The 20,544-nt window shown below is 42.9% G+C and overlaps 1 protein-coding gene across 1 annotated transcript in view; it reads right to left on the minus strand.

Annotated features, from left to right (window-relative positions):
• The window catches only part of cpne9 (copine family member IX), a 368,575-nt gene that overhangs the window by 33,161 nt on the left and 314,870 nt on the right, over positions 1-20,544 (minus strand). The window contains exon 9 of the mRNA XM_061973839.2: positions 17,271-17,375. Coding sequence (XP_061829823.1) covers positions 17,271-17,375 — 105 coding nt within the window. The remainder of the gene's footprint in view (positions 1-17,270; positions 17,376-20,544) is intronic.

The following is a 20,544-nucleotide window of genomic DNA, read 5'->3' on the forward strand; positions in this document are numbered from 1 at the left end:
CATGATAACATAAAATAATACATATGAAACAATTAAGTACCCCATCTATTGATTCAAAACAGTGTCATTAAAATCAATTTTAAATGCATAATAGGCAGGACAAGGACCATACTTGCCAAGCCTCCCGGATTTTCCGGGAGACTCCCGAAATTCAGCGCCTCTCCCGAAAACCTCCTGGGACAAATTTTCTCCCGAAAATCTCCCGAAATTCAGGCGGACTCAGGTCCATGCGGACCTGAGTCCGCTTTCCCACAATATAAACAGCGTACCTGCCCAATCACGTTATAACTGTAGAATGATGGAGGGCGAGTTCTTGGTTTCTTATGTGGGTTTATTGTTAGGCAGTTTCATTAACGTCCTCCCAGCGCGGTAACAACACACCGACCGTAAAGCAGTTCGTCTGCCGTAAACAGCAATGTTGTGACACTCTTAAACAGGACAATACTGCCATCTAGTGCATTTGATGAAAGCACCTTTGTGCGTGCCACACAGCAATGCATCATCAGAGAGGGTGTTCAGCATGGTTAGATAAATAGTGACAGAGAATAGAACAAGGATGGACAATTCAACCCTTAACTCAACAATGAGTAGATGAGTGTTATGTGTGTGTATATGTGTAAATAAATGAACACTGAAATTCAAGTATTTATTATATATATATATATATATATATATATATATATATATATATATATATATATATATATATATATATATATATATATATATATATATATATATATATATATATATATATATATATATATATATATATAAATATAATAAAATAAATATATATTTATCGCTAGAATTCACTGAAAGTCAAGTATTTCTTGTGTGTATATATATATATATATATATATACATATATATATATATATGAAATACTTGACTTGGTGAATTCTAGCTGTAAATATACTCCTCCCCTCTTAACCACGCCCCCAACCACACCTTGCCCCCCACCCCCAATCGGAGGTCTCAAGGTTGGCAAGTATGACAAGGACGCATTTCAGTTTTAAGCTCCTACAATTCGGCAAAGTCTTCCAGAGATGTGAGACAGGCCTGAATATTGAAACACTGTTATTTAACCGTGCTTACGACTACTAAACAAATATTTGGTAACACTTTAGTATGGGGAACATATTCTAAGTAACAAAGACTTAATTTAGAGTTATTCAGGATACTTTATTATTGTCCATTCTTTAACATGTACAACACACATAAGAACTGAAATGACATTTTGGGCACAGTCCCACTAAGAGCAGACATACGTTACAGGGAGACAAGACGAGACCGCCAGCGGATCAGCCATTTACGGCGCTCCTTAAAAATAAAAAAATATCAGTCAAAGGCTGGGGGGTGCAGACTGAGTCCAAGGGAAAAAAAACTAATTTGCCATAGCACACATAAACATGTTACATATACCGTATTTTTCGGAGTATAAGTCGCACCTGCCAAAAATGCATAATAAAGAAGGAAAAAACCTATAAATCGCACTGGAGCCCAGCCAAACTATGAAAAAAAACTGCGACTTATAGTCCGAAAAATACGGTAATCACAACAACTCGCAACAGAGGGGGGGAGTTGGGGCCCTGGAGGTCGACTGCTGCTATAAAGCGCTACTCAGCCGTCCATCACCCTGAAGGGGAATCAAGTGGTGGTGAAGGTGTGGGGTGAGGGTGAGGAGTGTGTCTGTGTATATGCCCATTGTCTTTGGGTGTAGTGGAGTTGTGTTCATAGGCCTGGGGTCTTTCTGCATGCAATGTAAGCAAAGTTCGACTTCCGGGTGTCGTTGAGGAGGGAGGGATGTCAAAAGCATCCACCTTTGAAATTCCTCAAGGGATGATTTCAGAACAGCCTGTTCTTGTCCCACAAGGTTAGGGTTATGGTTAGAGGGTTAGGGTTAGGGTTATAATAAGGCCATGCAGAATAAGGAATTAATAGGTACTTAATAATGACTAATTAAGAGCCAATATGTCACTAATTTGCATGCTAATAAGCGACTAATTAATGGTGAAAATGTTCCAAATACTAAAACGTTACCAAATATTTTATCTATACAGTACTCTATTTTAGTTTAATTATTTTATGCTTATTTTGTTGATGATTTTCTTTTTATTCAAGATTTTATGCATCTGTAAAGCATTCTGAATTGCCTTGTTAATTATTATTATATTTATTACTACTAACAGTACTACTACTACTATCCATCCATCCATTTTCTACTGCTTATTCTCTTCTGGGTCGCAGGGGGCGCTAGAGCTTATCGCAGCTGCAATTGGGCGGAAGGCGGTGTACACCCTGGACAAGTCGCCATCTCATCCAAGGGCACTACTACTACTACTACTACTAATAAGTTAAAGTTAAAGTACCAATGATTGTCACACACACACTAGGTGTGGCGAAATTATTCTCTGCATTTGACCCATCACCCTTGTTCACCTCCTAGGAGGTGAGGGGAGCAGTGGGCAGCAGTGGTGGCCGCGCCCGGGAATCATTTCTGGTGATTTAACCCCCAATTCCAACCCACTGAGTGCCAATCAGGGAGGTAATGGGTCCCATTTTTATAGTCTTTGGTATGACTCGGCCAGGGGTTTGAACTCACAACCTACCCATCTCAGGGCGGACACTCTAATATATAGAGAAAACACAAGTGGTGTGACGGTACATTGGTACGGAGTATTTAGTATGCACACTAAAAAATGTTGGGTTAAAAAATAACCCAATTTTAACCCAACTGCTGGTTCAGAAGAGGACAAACCGCTTATTTGAGTTATTTTAACTCAACATTTTGGGTTAATTTAACTTTTGCATTGAATTATTTAACACAAAAGTTGAGTTATGATCATTTAATGTTGGGTTAGTCTTTGGTATGACTCGGCCTGGGGTTTGAACTCACGACCTACCCATCTCAATACTAATGATAGTAATAATATTAATATAAATAATAATAAGAATTAAAGCTGCAAGCAGCGATGGACGGGACCGACTTTGACGGCACATAGAATCCAAACCGGAGCAGTAATTAAAACAATTTGGTCAACTTTTAATCAGAAGGGTTCAATCTTTCTCCTGTGCTAGTTTGAAGTCGACACGACAAACGCGCTCAGAGGAGATAATGTTTGAAAAAAGGTGACCGGTTTTTACAAAACTTTAGTTTTGAAGGGGGAATTGCAAACTTCCTGTTAATTTTTGCTGGGGGTTGTCAGTATATGAAATGTAGGTCTAAGTAAGACCTACATAAATGTTTTTGTTTCATGTCTCTAAGACATTCCTACTGGAAGTTACAGGCAGTTTTGTCTGAGTTTTCTTCCTAGGAGCAGTTGTGTCTGTGTTTACTTCCTGAGTTTTGGGGTTGGGCTTTTTTTGTTAGATCGCAATTTTTGCCAGTCCTGATGTGTGTGTCCAGTTTGGTGAGTTTTGAAGCATGTTAAGGGGGTCAAATTACAGCTCAAAGAGGCAAAAGTGACAGTTTTTACTAAACTTTTGTTTTGAAGGGGGAATTGCCAACTTCCTGTTGATTTTTGCTGAAGGATGTCAATGAATGAAATCTAAGTCTAAGTCAGACCTACATAGAGGTTTTTATTTCATGTCTCTACAACATTCCTACCGGAAGTTATAAGCAGTTTTGTCTGTGTTTTTTCCTAGGGGGCGCTACAGCGCAATTTTGAGTTTTGGGGTTTGTTTTTTTGATGTTTGTGTCAAATATGGTGAGTTTTGAAGCATGTTAAGAGGGTCAAATTACAGCTCAAAGAGATGGCGGAATAATAATAATAATAAAACGCACGAAATACAATAGGGTCCTCTGTCCTAAAGGGACATTACGGTCCCTAATAATATTATTACTGAAGTGAGTAAGATGGCAAGCTGGAAGGCAGCCGGCCCTGACCTAGTCCAGGTCTTCTGGTTTAAGAGGCTGCCAGGACTACACCGATAACAACTGTGTGAGCCACGGAAATGTGCCAGAGTGGATGGTCAGAGCTAGAACCGTGCTCATTTAGAAGGTGCCGACAAAGAGCATCCAGGCTAGCAATTATCGTCCTACCACCTGCCTGCCCAAGATGTGGAAGCTGCTCACCTGAATAATGGGTAAGAAGCTGAACCAGCACCTGGAAAGTAATGCACTGCTCGCGGATGAGCAGGAAGGAATCACACGGGGAAAAAAAATGACCAGTTGCTTATACTGTAAACAAGGCAATCCTGAAGAATTGCCGGAGAAGGTTAACAAACTTGTCAATGGCTTGGATTGACTACAAAAAGGCATTTGACACGGTCCCACATAATGTATTTTCCGGACCATAAGGCGCATCGGATTATAAGGCGCACTGCCGATAAATGGTCTATTTTTTATCTTTTGTCATATATAAGGTCACAATTTCAGAAGGGTTAAAACCATTAAAAATCAGTTCCCAGTGGCTTATTTTATTTTTCAAAGTTTTTTTCAAAATTTTACCCATCACGCAATATCCCTAAAAAAAGCTTCAAAGTGCCTGATTTTAACCATCGTTATATACACCCGTCCATTTTCCTGTGACGTCACATAGTGATGCCAACACAAACAAACATGGCGGATAGAACAGCAAGCTATAGCGACATTAGCTCGGATTCAGACTCGGATTTCAGCGGCTTAAGCGATTCAACAGATTACGCATGTATTGAAACGGATGGTTGTAGTGTGGAGGCAGGTAGCGAAAACGAAATTGAAGAAGAAACTGAAGCTATTGAGCCATATCGGTTTGAACCGTATGCAAGCGAAACCGACGAAAACGACACGACAGCCAGCGACACGGGAGAAAGCGAGGACGAATTCGGCGATCGCCTTCTAACCAACGATTGGTATGTGTTTGTTTGGCATTAAAGGAAACTAACAACTATGAACTAGGTTTACAGCATATGAAATACATTTGGCAACAACATGCACTTTGAGAGTGCAGACAGCCCAATTTTCATCAATTAATATATTCTGTAGACATACCCTCATGTCAGCAGGCCAGGGAAGCTAGGGTCGATATTCTTCTCTTGATCATCTTCGGGACGGTGTGAGCCAAGACATCCAGGGGGTTTAGCTCGCTCGTCTGCGGGAACAAACTGCCACCATTGCTTGCCGTGCTACCAAGGTCCTTTGTCCCTGAATTGCTCACACACTTCGGCAGATTCAATGGGGGTCTGGCGGCAGATTTCTTTGACTTTATCGTTGGAAATGCATCTGCTTTGAGTGTCGCAGGATATCCACACATTCTTGCCATCTCTGTCGTAGCATAGCTTTCGTCGGTGAAGTGTGCGGAACAAACGTCCGATTTCTTGCCACTTCCGCATCTTTGGGCCACTGGTGCAACTTGAATCCGTCCCTGTTCGTGTTGTTACACCCACCGACAACACACCGACGAGGCATGATGTCTCCAAGGTACGGAAAACAGTCGAAAAAACGGAAAATAACAGAGCTGTTTTGACTCTGTGTTTGAGAAAATGGCGGATTGTTTCCCGATGTGACGTCACGTTGTGACGTCATCGCTCCGAGAGCGAATATTAGAAAGGCGTTTAATTCGCCAAAATTCACCCATTTAGAGTTCGGAAATCGGTTAAAAAAATATATGGTCTTTTTTCTGCAACATCAAGGTATATATTGACGCTTACATAGGTCTGGTGATAATGTTCCCCTTTAAAGGAGTCATATTATTATTATTTGTTTCTAAATGTAAAAGACTTCCTTGTGGTCTACATAACATGTAATGGTGGTTCTTTAGTCAAAATGTTGCATAGATGATGTTTTACAGACCAAACCATCTTCAAGTCACTTTCTGACAGTCGGTTCTGGATGCGCCGTTTTGTGGGCGGTCTTATTTATGCATACTTGCCAACCTTGAGACCTCCGATTTCGGGAGGTGGGGGGTGGGGGCGTGGTCGGGGTGGGGCGGGGGTGTGGTTGGGGGCGGGGCTAAGAGGGGAGGAGTATATTTACAGCTAGAATTCACCAAGTCAAGTATTTCATATATATATATAAGAAATACTTGACTTTCAGTGAATTCTAGCTATATATATATATTTATTTTATTATATATATATATATATATATATATATATATATATATATATATATATATATATATATATATATATATATATATATATATATATATATATATATAAATAAAAGAAATACTTGAATTTCAGTGTTCATTTATTTACACATATACACACACAAAACACTCATCTACTCATTGTTGAGTTAAGAGTTGAATTGTCCATCCTTGTTCTATTCTCTGTCACTATTTTTCTAACCATGCTGAACACCCTTTCGCAGGTACCCAGAAAGGTTTCGAGAACCACCAAAAAAACTGAATCTCTGAAGACAGTATAACAATCTGTGTAAAAGGTGTACAAATACTGTTTGTATAATAAGCATGTTATTTTTTACAAATGAGGGTTAACAGTTCAGTACTAAAAAAAAAAGAAAAGAATGTGGCTTAAGTACAGTTTTTTAATTGAGCTGCTGCATTTTTTGGTTGGGTTGTTTATTTATTTTGAGTAACTTCTATACATTTCTAAAAGGGGAGGAATGTAATAGTGATCTATGTTTGTCTGTTGCCATCTCCTGGTGAATGTTGGCTATAGCGTACTGGGGTTACTCTTTGGTTGGCCAACGATTTACGTGGTTTTGCGCACCTGACGTCACTCAGGTCCGCATGGAGCTGGAGGGGGCGTGGCTTCCAGCTCCGCCTAAATTTCGGGAGATTTTCAGGAGAAAATTTGTCCCGGGAGGTTTTCGGGAGAGGCGCTGAATTTCGGGAGTCTCCCGGAAAATCCGGGAGGGTTGGCAAGTATGTATTTATGTGGCTCACCTTCGACAGCGTCTTCTCCCCGTCATCTTTGTTGTAGCGGTGTAGCGTGCAAGGACGGGAGTGGAAGAAGTGTCAAAAGATGGCGCTGACTGTTTTAATGACATTTAGACTTTACTTCGATAAATAACGGAGCAGCATCTCCTCATCCGGAAACAACAACAACAAGGCCGAAGAAATGTGTCCCGGGAAAAACCGTCCGACCGGAAATCTCTAATAGCTAAAGTTCCTTGGGTGAATAATGTAAACTCACTACACCGGTATGTTTTAGCGCTTTCATGACGAGTTTACTGACATATATAAGTAGAGAGTTACGATAATATCGGGCTGACGATATTATCGGACGATAAATGCTTTAAAATGTAATATCGGAAATTATTGGTATCGGTTTCAAAAAGTAAAATGTATGACTTTTTAAAACGCCGCTGTGCACACGGACGTAGGGAGAAGTACAGAGCGCCAATAAACCTTAAAGGCACTGCCAGTCACATAATATCTACGGCTTTTCACACACACAAGTGAATGCCACGCATACTTGGTCAACAGCCATACAGGTCACACTGAGGGTGGCCGTATAAACAACTTTAACACTGTTACAAATATGCGCTACACTGTGAACCCACACCAAACAAGAATGACACATTTCGGGAGAACATCCGCACCGTAACACAACATAAACACAACAGAACACATACCCAGAACCCCTTGCAGCACTAACTCTTCCGGGACGCAACAATATACACCTCCCGCTACCCCCTACCCCAATACCCCCACCTCAACCTCCTCATGCTCTCTCAGGGAGAGCATGTCCCAAATTCCAAGCTGCTGTTTTGAGGCATATTTAAAAAAAATAATGCACTTTGTGACTTCAATAATAAATATGGTAGTGCCATGTTGGCATTTTTTTTTTTCCATAACTTGAGTTGATTTATTTTGGAAAACCTCGTTACATTGTTTAATGCATCCAGCGGGGCATCACAACAAAATGAGGCATAATAATGTGTTTAATTCCACGACTGTATATATCGGAATCGGTAATTAAGAGTTGGACAATATCGGAATATCGGATATCGGCAAAAAAGCCTTTGTCGGACATCTGTAGATATAAGTAAGAACTTTACACTACTTTATATTAGAAATGGCAACAGTGGAGGATGAATGTCACATAACAAGAAGATAGAGAAAAAGAAGAAGCTTATCGACTACGGTGTAGGCACGGACTACACATTTTTCAGGATGTATGCAGATCCCAAATACAGATCAGCACGTACCAGAAGGTAAGAAAAGTTACTTTTGCATATCATTGCAAAACAAAATGCCAGATAATATGTCTTACCTTATACACACACCATAATAATACTCCTATATTGAAGCACAGTACAATCCATCAAGCGGTGTGGCTTCATAGCTTACCAAAGTCCTACTAAAACATTTTGATACATTTTTGTGTGTAATGTTCTATATTTTCAATGGAACATATATAATGTTGATATTGCAGTCTACACATATCTCTTATGTTTGACTGCCATCTACTGGTCACACTTATCATTACACCATGTACCAAATAAAATAGCTTCGAGGTCGGTAAGCACAACCAGAATTATTCTGTACATTAGGCGCACCGGGTTATAAGGCGCACTGTTGAGTTTTGAGAAGAAAAAAAACGTATTTTAAGTGCGCCTGTCTTTGTTTTTAAGTTATCGCGCCCTTGTTTTACCAGTCCGGCCCACTTGGGAGTAGATTTTTCTCCATGTGGCCCCCCATCTAAAATGAGTTTGACACCCCTGATTTAGACTGTAGAACAACAAAAGAATGGAGATAATTACACATTAATATTATTATTATTATTAATATTTCGTATTATCATTATTATGAATATTAATATTACTATTTTAAGTAGTAACAGTAGTGTTATCAATAATAATATTATTATCATCATTATCATTGATGTTATTATAATTATTATTATTATTACTGTGTTCTTATTCTGTTGACATGATACAAATGCCATCCATCCATCCATCTTCTTCCGCTTATCCGAGGTCGGGTCGCGGGGGCAGCAGCCTAAGCAGGGAAGCCCAGACTTCCCTCTCCCCAGCCACTTCGTCCAGCTCCTCCCGGGGGATCCCGAGGCATTCCCAGGCCAGCCGGGAGACATAGTCTTCCAAAGGTGTCCTGGGTCTTCCCCGTGGCCTCCTACCCGACGGACGTGCCCTAAACACCTCCCGAGGGAGGCGATCGGGTGGCATCCTGACCAGATGCCCGAACCACCTCATCTGGCTCCTCTCCATGTGGAGGAGCAGCGGCTTTACTTTGAGATCCTCCCGGATGGCAGAGCTTCTCACCCTATCTCTAAGGGAGAGCCCCGCCACCCGGCGGAGGAAACTCATTTCGGCCGCTTGTACCCGTGATCTTGTCCTTTCGGTCATAACCCAAAGCTCATGACCATAGGTTAGGATGGGAATGTAGATCGACCGGTAAATTGAGAGCTTTGCCTTCCGGCTCAGCTCCTTCTCCACCACAACGGATCGATACAGCGTCCGCATTACTGAAGACGCCGCACCGATCCGCCTGTCGATCTCACCATCCACTCTTCCCTCACTCGTGAACAAGACTCCGAGGTACTTGAACTCCTCCACTTGGGGCAAGATCTCCTCCCCAACCCGGAGATGGCACTCCACCCTTTTCCGGGCGAGAACCATGGACTCGGACTTGGAGGTGCTGATTCTCATCCCAGTCGCTTCACACTCAGCTGCGAACCGATCCAGTGAGAGCTGAGGATCCTGGCCAGATGAAGCCATCAGGACCACATCATCTGCAAAAAGCAGAGACCTAATCCTGCAGCCACCAAACCGGATCCCCTCAACGCCTTGACTGCGCCTAGAAATTCTGTCCATAAAAGTTATGAACAGAATCGGTGACAAAGAGCAGCCTTGGCGGAGTCCAACCCTCACTGGAAACGTGTCCGACTTACTGCCGGCAATGCGGACCAAGCTCTGGCACTGATCATACAGGGAGCGGACTGCCACAATCAGACAGTCCGATACCCCATACTCTCTGAGCACTCCCCACAGGACTTCCCGAGGGACACGGTCGAATGCCTTCTCCAAGTCCACAAAGCACATGTAGACTGGTTGGGCACACTCCCATGCACCCTCAAGGACCCTGCCGAGAGTATAGAGCTGGTCCACAGTTCCACGACCAGGACGAAAACCACACTGTTCCTCCTGAATCCGAGGTTCGACTATCCGGCGTAGCCTCCTCCCCAGTACACCTGAATAGACCTTACCGGGAAGGCTGAGGAGTGTGATCCCACGATAGTTAGAACACACCCTCCGGTTCCCCTTCTTAAAGAGAGGAACCACCACCCCGGTCTGCCAATCCAGTGGTACCGCCCCCGATGTCCACGCGATGCTGCAGAGTCTTGTCAACCAAGACAGCCCCACAGCATCCAGAGCCTTAAGGAACTCCGGGCGGATCTCATCCACCCCCGGGGCCTTGCCACCGAGGAGCTTTTTAACTACCTCAGCAACCTCAGCCCCAGAAATGACAAATGACAAATGCCTCAAGTTAAAAAGCAAAACAACCTAAAACAAAAGCAAAAGCTAAATTACAGTGTGACTAATTGGGCTTTGGTGCACAATTTTGCCTAGCAACAAGCTTAGACAAAAAAAATAAAATATATAAAAATCACAGTAAATGTGTTCATCGGCAACTGCCAGACAAAAAAAATAATAATAATAATAATTTCAGATTGTTTTAAATGAGTTACCCGCTGCACTCTTAGAAATAAGGGTTCTAAAAGGGTTCTTCTACAAGGGCTGAGGTTCTAACTGGAACCATTTGCTTCTGAAAAACCCTTTCCCGGAGAAAGGGTTTTTCAAGGGTTCTTGGTAACGCTAATGGTTCCAGGAAGAACCATTTTGATCCAGAGAACCCTTTAAAACCCCTTTTCTGAATAATTGGTTTTAAAAGGGTTCTCACTAAGACTAAGGGTTCCAGTAAGAACTATTTTGATCCAGAGAACCGTTTTTGGAAGAAAGAGTTCTTCAGGGATTGTTGAAAGCATGGGTAAGATCCTGTGTCACCAGGGACATACTTCCTGATAACATTTGCCAATAATGGTGCCTATCTTTAAATAAATGTTTTTCTCATTAAAATGTTTTGAATGTTTGTTCAATGTCAACATGATAAATGACCACAATAGAATATGAACTAAACTGATCTGTAGAATACAATATGGTTCTTTATAGAACCCTCAGAAGACAAGACGGTTATCGGTGAAAACCTTTGAAAAGGGATGTTTTTAGAACCCCCTGTGTCAGATCTAGATGAAACCCTTGAAACATGAAATAATTCTTTGTGGAACTCCCTGTGTGGGTTCTAGATGAAACCCTTGAAACCTGAAAGGGTTCTTAGTGGAACTCCCTGCATGGGTTCTAGATGAAACCCTTGACAAACAAAAGGGTTCTTAGTGGAACTCCCTGTGTGGGTTCTAGATGAAACCCTTGAAATACAAAAGGGTTCTTAGTGGAACTCCCTGCGTGGGTTCTAGTTGAAAGTCTTGAAATACAAAAGGGTTCTTAGTGGAACTCCCTGTGTGGGTTCTAGATGAAACCCTTGAAATACGAAAGGGTTCTTAGTGGAACTCCCTGTGTGGGTTCTAGATGAAACCCTTGAAACATGAAAGAATTCTTTGTGGAACTCCCTGTGTGGGTTCTAGATGAAACCCTTGAAACCTGAAAGGGTTCTTAGTGGAACTCCCTGCATGGGTTCTAGATGAAACCCTTGACAAACAAAAGGGTTCTTAGTGGAACTCCCTGTGTGGGTTCTAGATGAAACCCTTGAAATACAAAAGGGTTCTTAGTGGAACTCCCTGCGTGGGTTCTAGTTGAAAGTCTTGAAATACAAAAGGGTTCTTAGTGGAACTGCCTGTGTGGGTTCTAGATGAAACCCTTGAAATACAAAAGGGTTCTTAGTGGAACTCCCTGTGTGGGTTCTAGATGAAACCCTTGAAACATGAAAGAATTCTTTGTGGAACTCCCTGTGTGGGTTCTAGATGAAACCCTTGAAACCTGAAAGGGTTCTTAGTGGAACTCCCTGCATGGGTTCTAGATGAAACCCTTGACCAACAAAAGGGTTCTTAGTGGAACTCCCTGTGTGGGTTCTAGATGAAACCCTTGAAATACGAAAGGGTTCTTAGTGGAACTCCCTGCATGGGTTCTAGTTGAAAGTCTTGAAATACAAAAGGGTTCTTAGTGGAACTCCCTGTGTGGGTTCTAGATGAAACCCTTGAAATACGAAAGGGTTCTTAGTGGAACTCCCTGTGTGGGTTCTAGATGAAACCCTTGAAACATGAAAGAATTCTTTGTGGAACTCCCTGTGTGGGTTCTAGATGAAACCCTTGAAACCTGAAAGGGTTCTTAGTGGAACTCCCTGCATGGGTTCTAGATGAAACCCTTGACCAACAAAAGGGTTCTTAGTGGAACTCCCTGTGTGGGTTCTAGATGAAACCCTTGAAATACAAAAGGGTTCTTAGTGGAACTCCCTGCGTGGGTTCTAGTTGAAAGTCTTGAAATACAAAAGGGTTCTTAGTGGAACTCCCTGTGTGGGTTCTAGATGAAACCCTTGAAATACGAAAGGGTTCTTAGTGGAACTCCCTGTGTGGGTTCTAGATGAAACCCTTGAAACATGAAAGAATTCTTTGTGGAACTCCCTGTGTGGGTTCTAGATGAAACCCTTGAAACCTGAAAGGGTTCTTAGTGGAACTCCCTGCATGGGTTCTAGATGAAACCCTTGACAAACAAAAGGGTTCTTAGTGGAACTCCCTGTGTGGGTTCTAGATGAAACCCTTGAAATACAAAAGGGTTCTTAGTGGAACTCCCTGCGTGGGTTCTAGTTGAAAGTCTTGAAATACAAAAGGGTTCTTAGTGGAACTCCCTGTGTGGGTTCTAGATGAAACCCTTGAAATACAAAAGGGTTCTTAGTGGAACTCCCTGCGTGGGTTCTAGTTGAAAGTCTTGAAATACAAAAGGGTTCTTAGTGGAACTCCCTGTGTGGGTTCTAGATGAAACCCTTGAAATACGAAAGGGTTCTTAGTGGAACTCCCTGTGTGGGTTCTAGATGAAACCCTTGAAACATGAAAGAATTCTTTGTGGAACTCCCTGTGTGGGTTCTAGATGAAACCCTTGAAACCTGAAAGGGTTCTTAGTGGAACTCCCTGCATGGGTTCTAGATGAAACCCTTGACAAACAAAAGGGTTCTTAGTGGAACTCCCTGTGTGGGTTCTAGATGAAACCCTTGAAATACAAAAGGGTTCTTAGTGGAACTCCCTGCGTGGGTTCTAGTTGAAAGTCTTGAAATACAAAAGGGTTCTTAGTGGAACTCCCTGTGTGGGTTCTAGATGAAACCCTTGAAATACGAAAGGGTTCTTAGTGGAACTCCCTGTGTGGGTTCTAGATGAAACCCTTGAAACATGAAAGGGTTCTTAGTGGAACTCCCTGCGTGGGTTCTTTGTAGAACCTCTCATCGGGGGTTCTGGGTGGAACCTTACACACACAGTTATAGGTAGAACCCTCCAAAAGGGTTCCAGGTGGAACCTTTATAAAAAGGTTCTACCTGGAGCCAAAAAGGGTTCTCCTATGAGGACGAGCCGAAGAACCTTATATGGTTCTACTTAGCACTTTTATTTCTAAGAGTGTGTGGACTATGAAATGCCCGTCTAAATGTAAGAGTATTGTAGTTGTCCTTTTATGGATCTGTATTGATTAGTTATGTTTCCCAATTAATTGTTCAATTTAAGTCCTTTTTAGCGGCTAACCAGACAAGCAGATGATGAATGCATTAAAAAAAAAAAAAGCTCAATCCACGGTCTTTGGTAAATGTCCTACTTCACCAGGATGATACGACTCACTCATTGCACATATTGACATTTTATTTCAGTCTCGTACGGAGAGCTCTGATGTCTCATGAGGACATCAAATGTAATTCACGCCTGCGGGAAAACCCCCCTGAGTATCTGCCGTCTGAGTTATTCTAGCTGCAAAAAAAAAAAAAAAATGGTAGTCGTATAGCTGCACCCTGTTTAGAACAAATGATGAAAGATTGGCATCACCTCGTAGTGATGCTGAGAACAATCTCACCTGTCATGCCACAAATCCTCGCCTCCAGTATGTTTCTGACATGTACCATTATCACTGGAGGTTGGCGGAGCGGGACATATAGACCGAGGGTCAGCAACCCGCGGCTCTAGAGCCACGGGCTCTTTAGCGCCGCCCTAGTGGCTCCCTGGACCTCTTTCAGAGATGTGTGTGAATAGAAAAAGATGTTTTCGTCAGAAAAATTGTATGTAAATTATCAAAAAACTTTCCGTTCTCTGAGTTCCCGATGAACTCAAAGCAAAGGCTTGGAAAATTCCAATGTGTACGATGGGGGGAGACGGGAGGGGGGTTATCTATTGTCATCGAAGACCTGCTCAAGCTGAAGCCAGGACCAGCCCAAGCCCGAGGCATCTTTTTTTCTTTTGTGTTAATGTGACCGAAAACAATGACTGTTTACATACTCCCCATTCCTTTGGAAGCAGATGTTGTTGTGTAAACAGGGAGTGTCCAAATAAAGGAGGAGACGTAGACCTTTTTTGTCAGAGCGTGCTAAGACACTGTAAGAGGTTACAGCTCTCCTCAATTGAGTCCAAATTTAATTCGGTCTCTTGTTTGATTCTTTGCTTCTTGTCTTGTTTAATAGATGTCATCAGTGTTTGAACCTGACATCTTCTAATATATTTTCTGTAGGAGAACAAACATGACACAAACCTTCCTAATTGTTAGAAATCCCACTGTTTACATTGAACACGCTTCACTGGTGAGAGTATTTGGCCAGCACCGTTTTGTCCTACTCATTTCAGCGATCCTTGAACTCATCGTAGTTTGTTTACATGTACAACTTTCTCCGGATGCTGCCACATAAATACGTGTTTTATGCCACTCCTTCTTTGTCTCATTTTGTCCACCAAATTGTTTATGCTGTGCGTTAATGCACAAAAGGTGAGCTTTGTTGATGCTATTGGCTTGTTGGAGTGCTAATCAGATATATTTGGTCAGTGCATGACTGAAAGCTAATCGATGCTAACATGCCATTCATTATAACACTTATATAAGACTTTTAAAGTCATTTTGATAGTAGGCTAATGTAGATGATATAGACACTTACATCATGTGTTGCCGTCATTATAACACTTATATAAGACTTTTAAAGTCATTTTGATAGTAGGCTAATGTAGATGATATAGACACTTACATCATGTGTTGTCGTCATTATAACACTTATATAAGACTTTTAAAGTCAATTTGATAGTAGGCTAATACAACTAAAATAGACACTTACATCATGTGTTGCCTTCATTATAACACTTATATAAGACATTTAAAGTCATTTTGATAGTAGGCTAATGTAGATGATATAGACACTTACATCATGTGTTGTCTTCATTATAACACGTATATAAGACTTTTAAAGTCATTTTGATAGTAGGCTAATGCAGCTTATATAGACACTTACATAATGTGTTGTCGTCATTATAACACTTATATAAGACTTTTAAAGTCATTTTGATAGTAGGCTAATGTAGCTTACATAGACACTTACATCATGTGTTGTCATCATTATAACACTTATATAAGACTTTTAAAGTCATTTTGATAGTAGGCTAATATAGCTAATATAGACACTTACATCATGTGTTGCCTTCATTATAACACATATATAAGACTTTTAAACTCATTTTGATAGTAGGCTAATGTAGATGATATAGACACTTACATCATGTGTTGTCTTCATTATAACACTTATACAAAACTTTTAAAGTAATTTTGATAGTAGGCTAATGCAGCTTAAATAGACACTTACATCATGTGTTGCCTTCATTATAACACTTATATAAGACTTTTAAAGTCATTTTGATAGTAGGCTAATGCCGATGATATAGACACTTACATCATGTGTTGTCGTCATTATAAGACTTATATAAAACTTTTAAAGTAATTTTGATAGTAGGCTAATGCAGCTTATATAGACACTTACATCATGTGTTGTCGTCATTATAACACTTATATAAGACTTTTAAAGTCATTTTGATAGTAGGCTAATATAGCTAATATAGACACTTACATCATGTGTTGCCTTCATTATAACACATATACAATACTTTTAAAGTAATTTGATAGTAGGCTAATATAGCTAATATAGACACTTACATCATGTGTTGCCTTCATTATAACACCTATATAAGACTTTTAAAGTCATTCTGATAGTAGGCTAATGTAGACGATATAGACACTTACATCATGTGTTGTCTTCATTATAACACGTATATAAGGCTTTTAGTTTTTTGCTTTTTTTTTGTATTTTTGGTCCAATATGGCTCTTTCAACATTTTGGGTTGCCGAGCCCTGTTATAGACAATAACAATACCAAGTATAGTATCAGTATATGGTCGACATCCATTGCATTCGGTCTCCCTAGAGGGGGGGGGGGTTACCCACATATGCGATCCTCTCCAAGGTTTCTCATAGTCATTCACATCGACGTCCCACTGGGGTGAGTTTTTCCTTGCCCTTATGTGGGCTTTGTACCGAGGATGTCGTCGTGGCTTGTGCAGCCCTTTGAGACACTTGTGATTTAGGGCTATATAAATAAACATTGATTGATTGATTGATTGATACATCCATATTTTTTTACTGTCACAAAATCGTTTTTAAGTTGTTTTTGTTATTGTTTACAAACTCAAGAAACACGTCCCTGGATACAGGTGGGCTTTGGGGGCAAAAATCCAAAAGGGTTTAAATCAGGATCAATAGTAGGAAATCATCTAAATATTTATTGACAATGCTAATGCCATTCTGTGTTTTTGTCTGATTTTAATTCTGAAAAGGAATCTAAGAATATTACATTAAAAAAAGTGCAGTATCTTTTTTTTATTTTTTATTTTACGCACCAGAGTATCGAATGGCAAGAGTGAAGGCAAGCCTAGAATTCCGGCTTCAGGGCTTTTTTGGGATGTAATACCGTGCTCTTAGTCCCTCAAGGGCGAGCTCAGCGAGACGTGAGCCCCTGGAGGACGTTAAGTATATGCAGAGTGCACCTTGCCTGCAAGTGGCCGCCACATCTGCTCGGCGCAGTGGGAACGTGAAGGTAATGCAGACTGTCGTTTGGGAGCAGAGTCGGTCTCAATAACACCAGCGCTGGTCCCCGGGACACCATAACCGACTGCTGGCATTATTCTGACCGCCCCGGCAACAGGTGATGTCATCGCCTCCATTTAGAATCCCTTGCTTAAGTGGCGAACGACGGACGCGTGAAATGCATCAAAACATCCAGGGTTTTACTATGCGGTTTTATGCATGCATTTATGCACGATTCCGACGGCTGTTTCCTGACCTGTCGTAGTCGCCGTTGCAGAGAGCTCTGACGGGGATGGTGAAGGGTTGCCACGCCGGGTTCAGCGTGTTCTTGATCACCTCTGTTTTATGGCAGATGGTGAACCTGGTGGCAGAGTAGCACACTAACTAAGGACAAAGCTCATTTGACGGTAAACCGCATGCCATTAAAGTTTGAGAGTAATACGGAACGAGGCTACACCGGAGAAACTCGAGGAGATGGTTTCGAACATACCATCCATCCATCCATCCATCTTCTTCCGCTTATCCGAGGTCGGGTCGCGGGGGCAGCAGCTTAAGCAGGGAAGCCCAGACTTCCCTCTCCCCAGCCACTTCGTCCAGCTCCTCCCGGGGGATCCCGAGGCGTTCCCAGGCCAGCCGGGAGACATAGTCTTCCCAACGTGTCCTGGGTCTTCCCCGTGGCCTCCTACCGGTCGGACGTGCCCGAAACACCTTCCTAGGGAGGCGTTCGGGTGGCATCCTGACCAGATGCCCGAACCACCTCATCTGGCTCCTCTCCATGTGGAGGAGCAGCGGCTTTACTTTGAGCTCCCCCCGGATGGCAGAGCTTCTCACCCTATCTCTAAGGGAGAGCCCCGCCACTCGGCGGTGGAAACTCATTTCGGCCGCTTGCACCCATGATCTTGTCCTTTCGGTCATGACCCAAAGCTCATGACCATAGGTGAGGATGGGAACGTAGATCGACCGGTAAATCGAGAGCTTTGCCTTCCGGCTCAGCTCCTTCTTCACCACAACGGATCGATACAGCGTCCGCATTACTGAAGACGCCGCACCGATCCGCCTGTCGATCTCACCATCCACTCTTCCCCCACTCGTGAACAAGACTCCGAGGTACTTGAACTCCTCCACTTGGGGCAAGATCTCCTCCCCAACCCGGAGATGGCACTCCACCCTTTTCCGGGAGAGAACCATGGACTCGGACTTGGAGGTGATGATTCCCATCCCAGTTGCTTCACACTCGGCTGCGAACCGATCCAGTGAGAGCTGAAGATCCTGGCCGGAGGAAGCCATCAGGACCACATCATCTGCAAATAGCAGAGACCTAATCCTGCAGCCACCAAACCAGATCCCCTCAACGCCCTGACTGCGCCTAGAAATTCTGTCCATAAAGGTTATGAACAGAATCGGTGACAAAGGGCAGCCTTGGCGGAGTCCAACCCTCACTGGAAACGTGTCCGACTTACTGCCGGCAATGCGGACCAAGCTCTGACACTGATTATACAGGGAGCGAACTGCCACAATACCGAACCACCTCATCTGGCTCCTCTCCATGTGGAGGAGCAGCGGCTTTACTTTGAGCTCCCCCCGGATGGCAGAGCTTCTCACCCTATCTCTAAGGGAGAGCCCCGCCACTCGGCGGAGGAAACTCATTTCGGCCGCTTGTACCCGTAATCTTGTCCTTTCGGTCATGACCCAAAGCTCATGACCATAGGTGAGGATGGGAACGTAGATCGACCGGTAAATCGAGAGCTTTGCCTTCCGGCTCAGCTCCTTCTTCACCACAACGGATCGATACAGCGTCCGCATTACTGAAGACGCCGCACCGATCCGCCTGTCGATCTCACGGTCCACTCTTCCCCCACTCGTGAACAAGACTCCGAGGTACTTGAACTCCTCCACTTGGGGCAAGATCTCCTCCCCAACCCGGAGATGGCACTCCACCCTTTTCCGGGAGAGAACCATGGACTCGGACTTGGAGGTGCTGATTCCCATCCCAGTCGCTTCACACTCGGCTGCGAACCGATCCAGTGAGAGCTGAAGATCCTGGCCGGAGGAAGCCATCAGGACCACATCATCTGCAAAAAGCAGAGACCTAATCCTGCAGCCACCAAACCAGATCCCCTCAACGCCTTGACTGCGCCTAGAAATTCTGTCCATAAAGGTTATGAACAGAATCGGTGACAAAGGGCAGCCTTGGCGGAGTCCAACCCTCACTGGAAACGTGTCCGACTTACTGCCGGCAATGCGGACCAAGCTCTGACACTGATCATACAGGGAGCGAACTGCCACAATAAGACAGTCCGTTACCCCATACTCTCTGAGCACTCCCCACAGGACTTCCCGGGGTACACGGTCGAATGCCTTCTCCAAGTCCACAAAGCACATGTAGACTGGTTGGGCAAACTCCCATGCACCCTCAAGGACCCTGCCGAGAGTATAGAGCTGGTCCACAGTTCCACGACCAGGACGAAAACCACACTGTTCCTCCTGAATCCGAGGTTCGACTATCCGGCGTAGGTTTACCTACGTACCTAATAGTGTTTGCATTGGAATGTGTCATATTTTTTACATTTGCACAATTCAACACGTTCAAACAAGAGTGGGAAGATACCAGTGGTTTGCAAGGCCTTCTGTGCAGGCCTAAACGCAAACCTAAACTTATCTAAAACTTCATTTTGACTATTTGCTCAATGAAATTGTATTAATTTGCTCCCAACGGTCTATTGCCTGGATTTTAAAGGGGAACATTATCACAATTTCAGAATGGTTAAAACCATTAAAAATCAGTTCCCAGTGGCTTATTTTATTTTTCAAAGTTTTTTTCAAAATTTTACCCATCACGCAATATCCCTAAAAAAAGCTTCAAAGTGCCTGATTTTAACCATCGTTATATACACCCGTCCATTTTCCTGTGACGTCACATAGTGATGCCAACACAAACAAACATGGCGGAAAGAACAGCAAGCTATAGCGACATTAGCTCGGATTCAGACTCGGATTTCAGCGGCTTAAGCGATTCAACAGATTACGCATGTATTGAAACGGATGGTTGTAGTGTGGAGGCAGGTAGCGAAAACGAAATTGAAGAAGAAACTGAAGCTATTGAGCCATATCGGTTTGAACCGTATGCAAGCGAAACCGACGAAAACGACACGACAGCCAGCGACACGGGAGAAAGCGAGGACGAATTCGGCGATCGCCTTCTAACCAACGATTGGTATGTGTTTGTTTGGCATTAAAGGAAACTAACAACTATGAACTAGGTTTACAGCATATGAAATACATTTGGCAACAACATGCACTTTGAGAGTGCAGACAGGCCAATTTTCATCAATTAATATATTCTGTAGACATACCCTCATGTCAGCAGGCCAGGGAAGTTAGGGTCGATATTCTTCTCTTGATCATCTTCGGGACGGTGTGAGCCAAGACATCCAGGGGGTTTAGCTCGCTCGTCTGCGGGAACAAACTGCCGCCATTGCTTGCCGTGCTACCGAGGTCCTTTGTCCCTGAATTGCTCACACACTCCGGCA

This window comes from Nerophis lumbriciformis, linkage group LG01 (assembly GCF_033978685.3).
Source record: "Nerophis lumbriciformis linkage group LG01, RoL_Nlum_v2.1, whole genome shotgun sequence".
Classification (NCBI taxonomy): Eukaryota; Metazoa; Chordata; class Actinopteri; order Syngnathiformes; family Syngnathidae; genus Nerophis; species Nerophis lumbriciformis.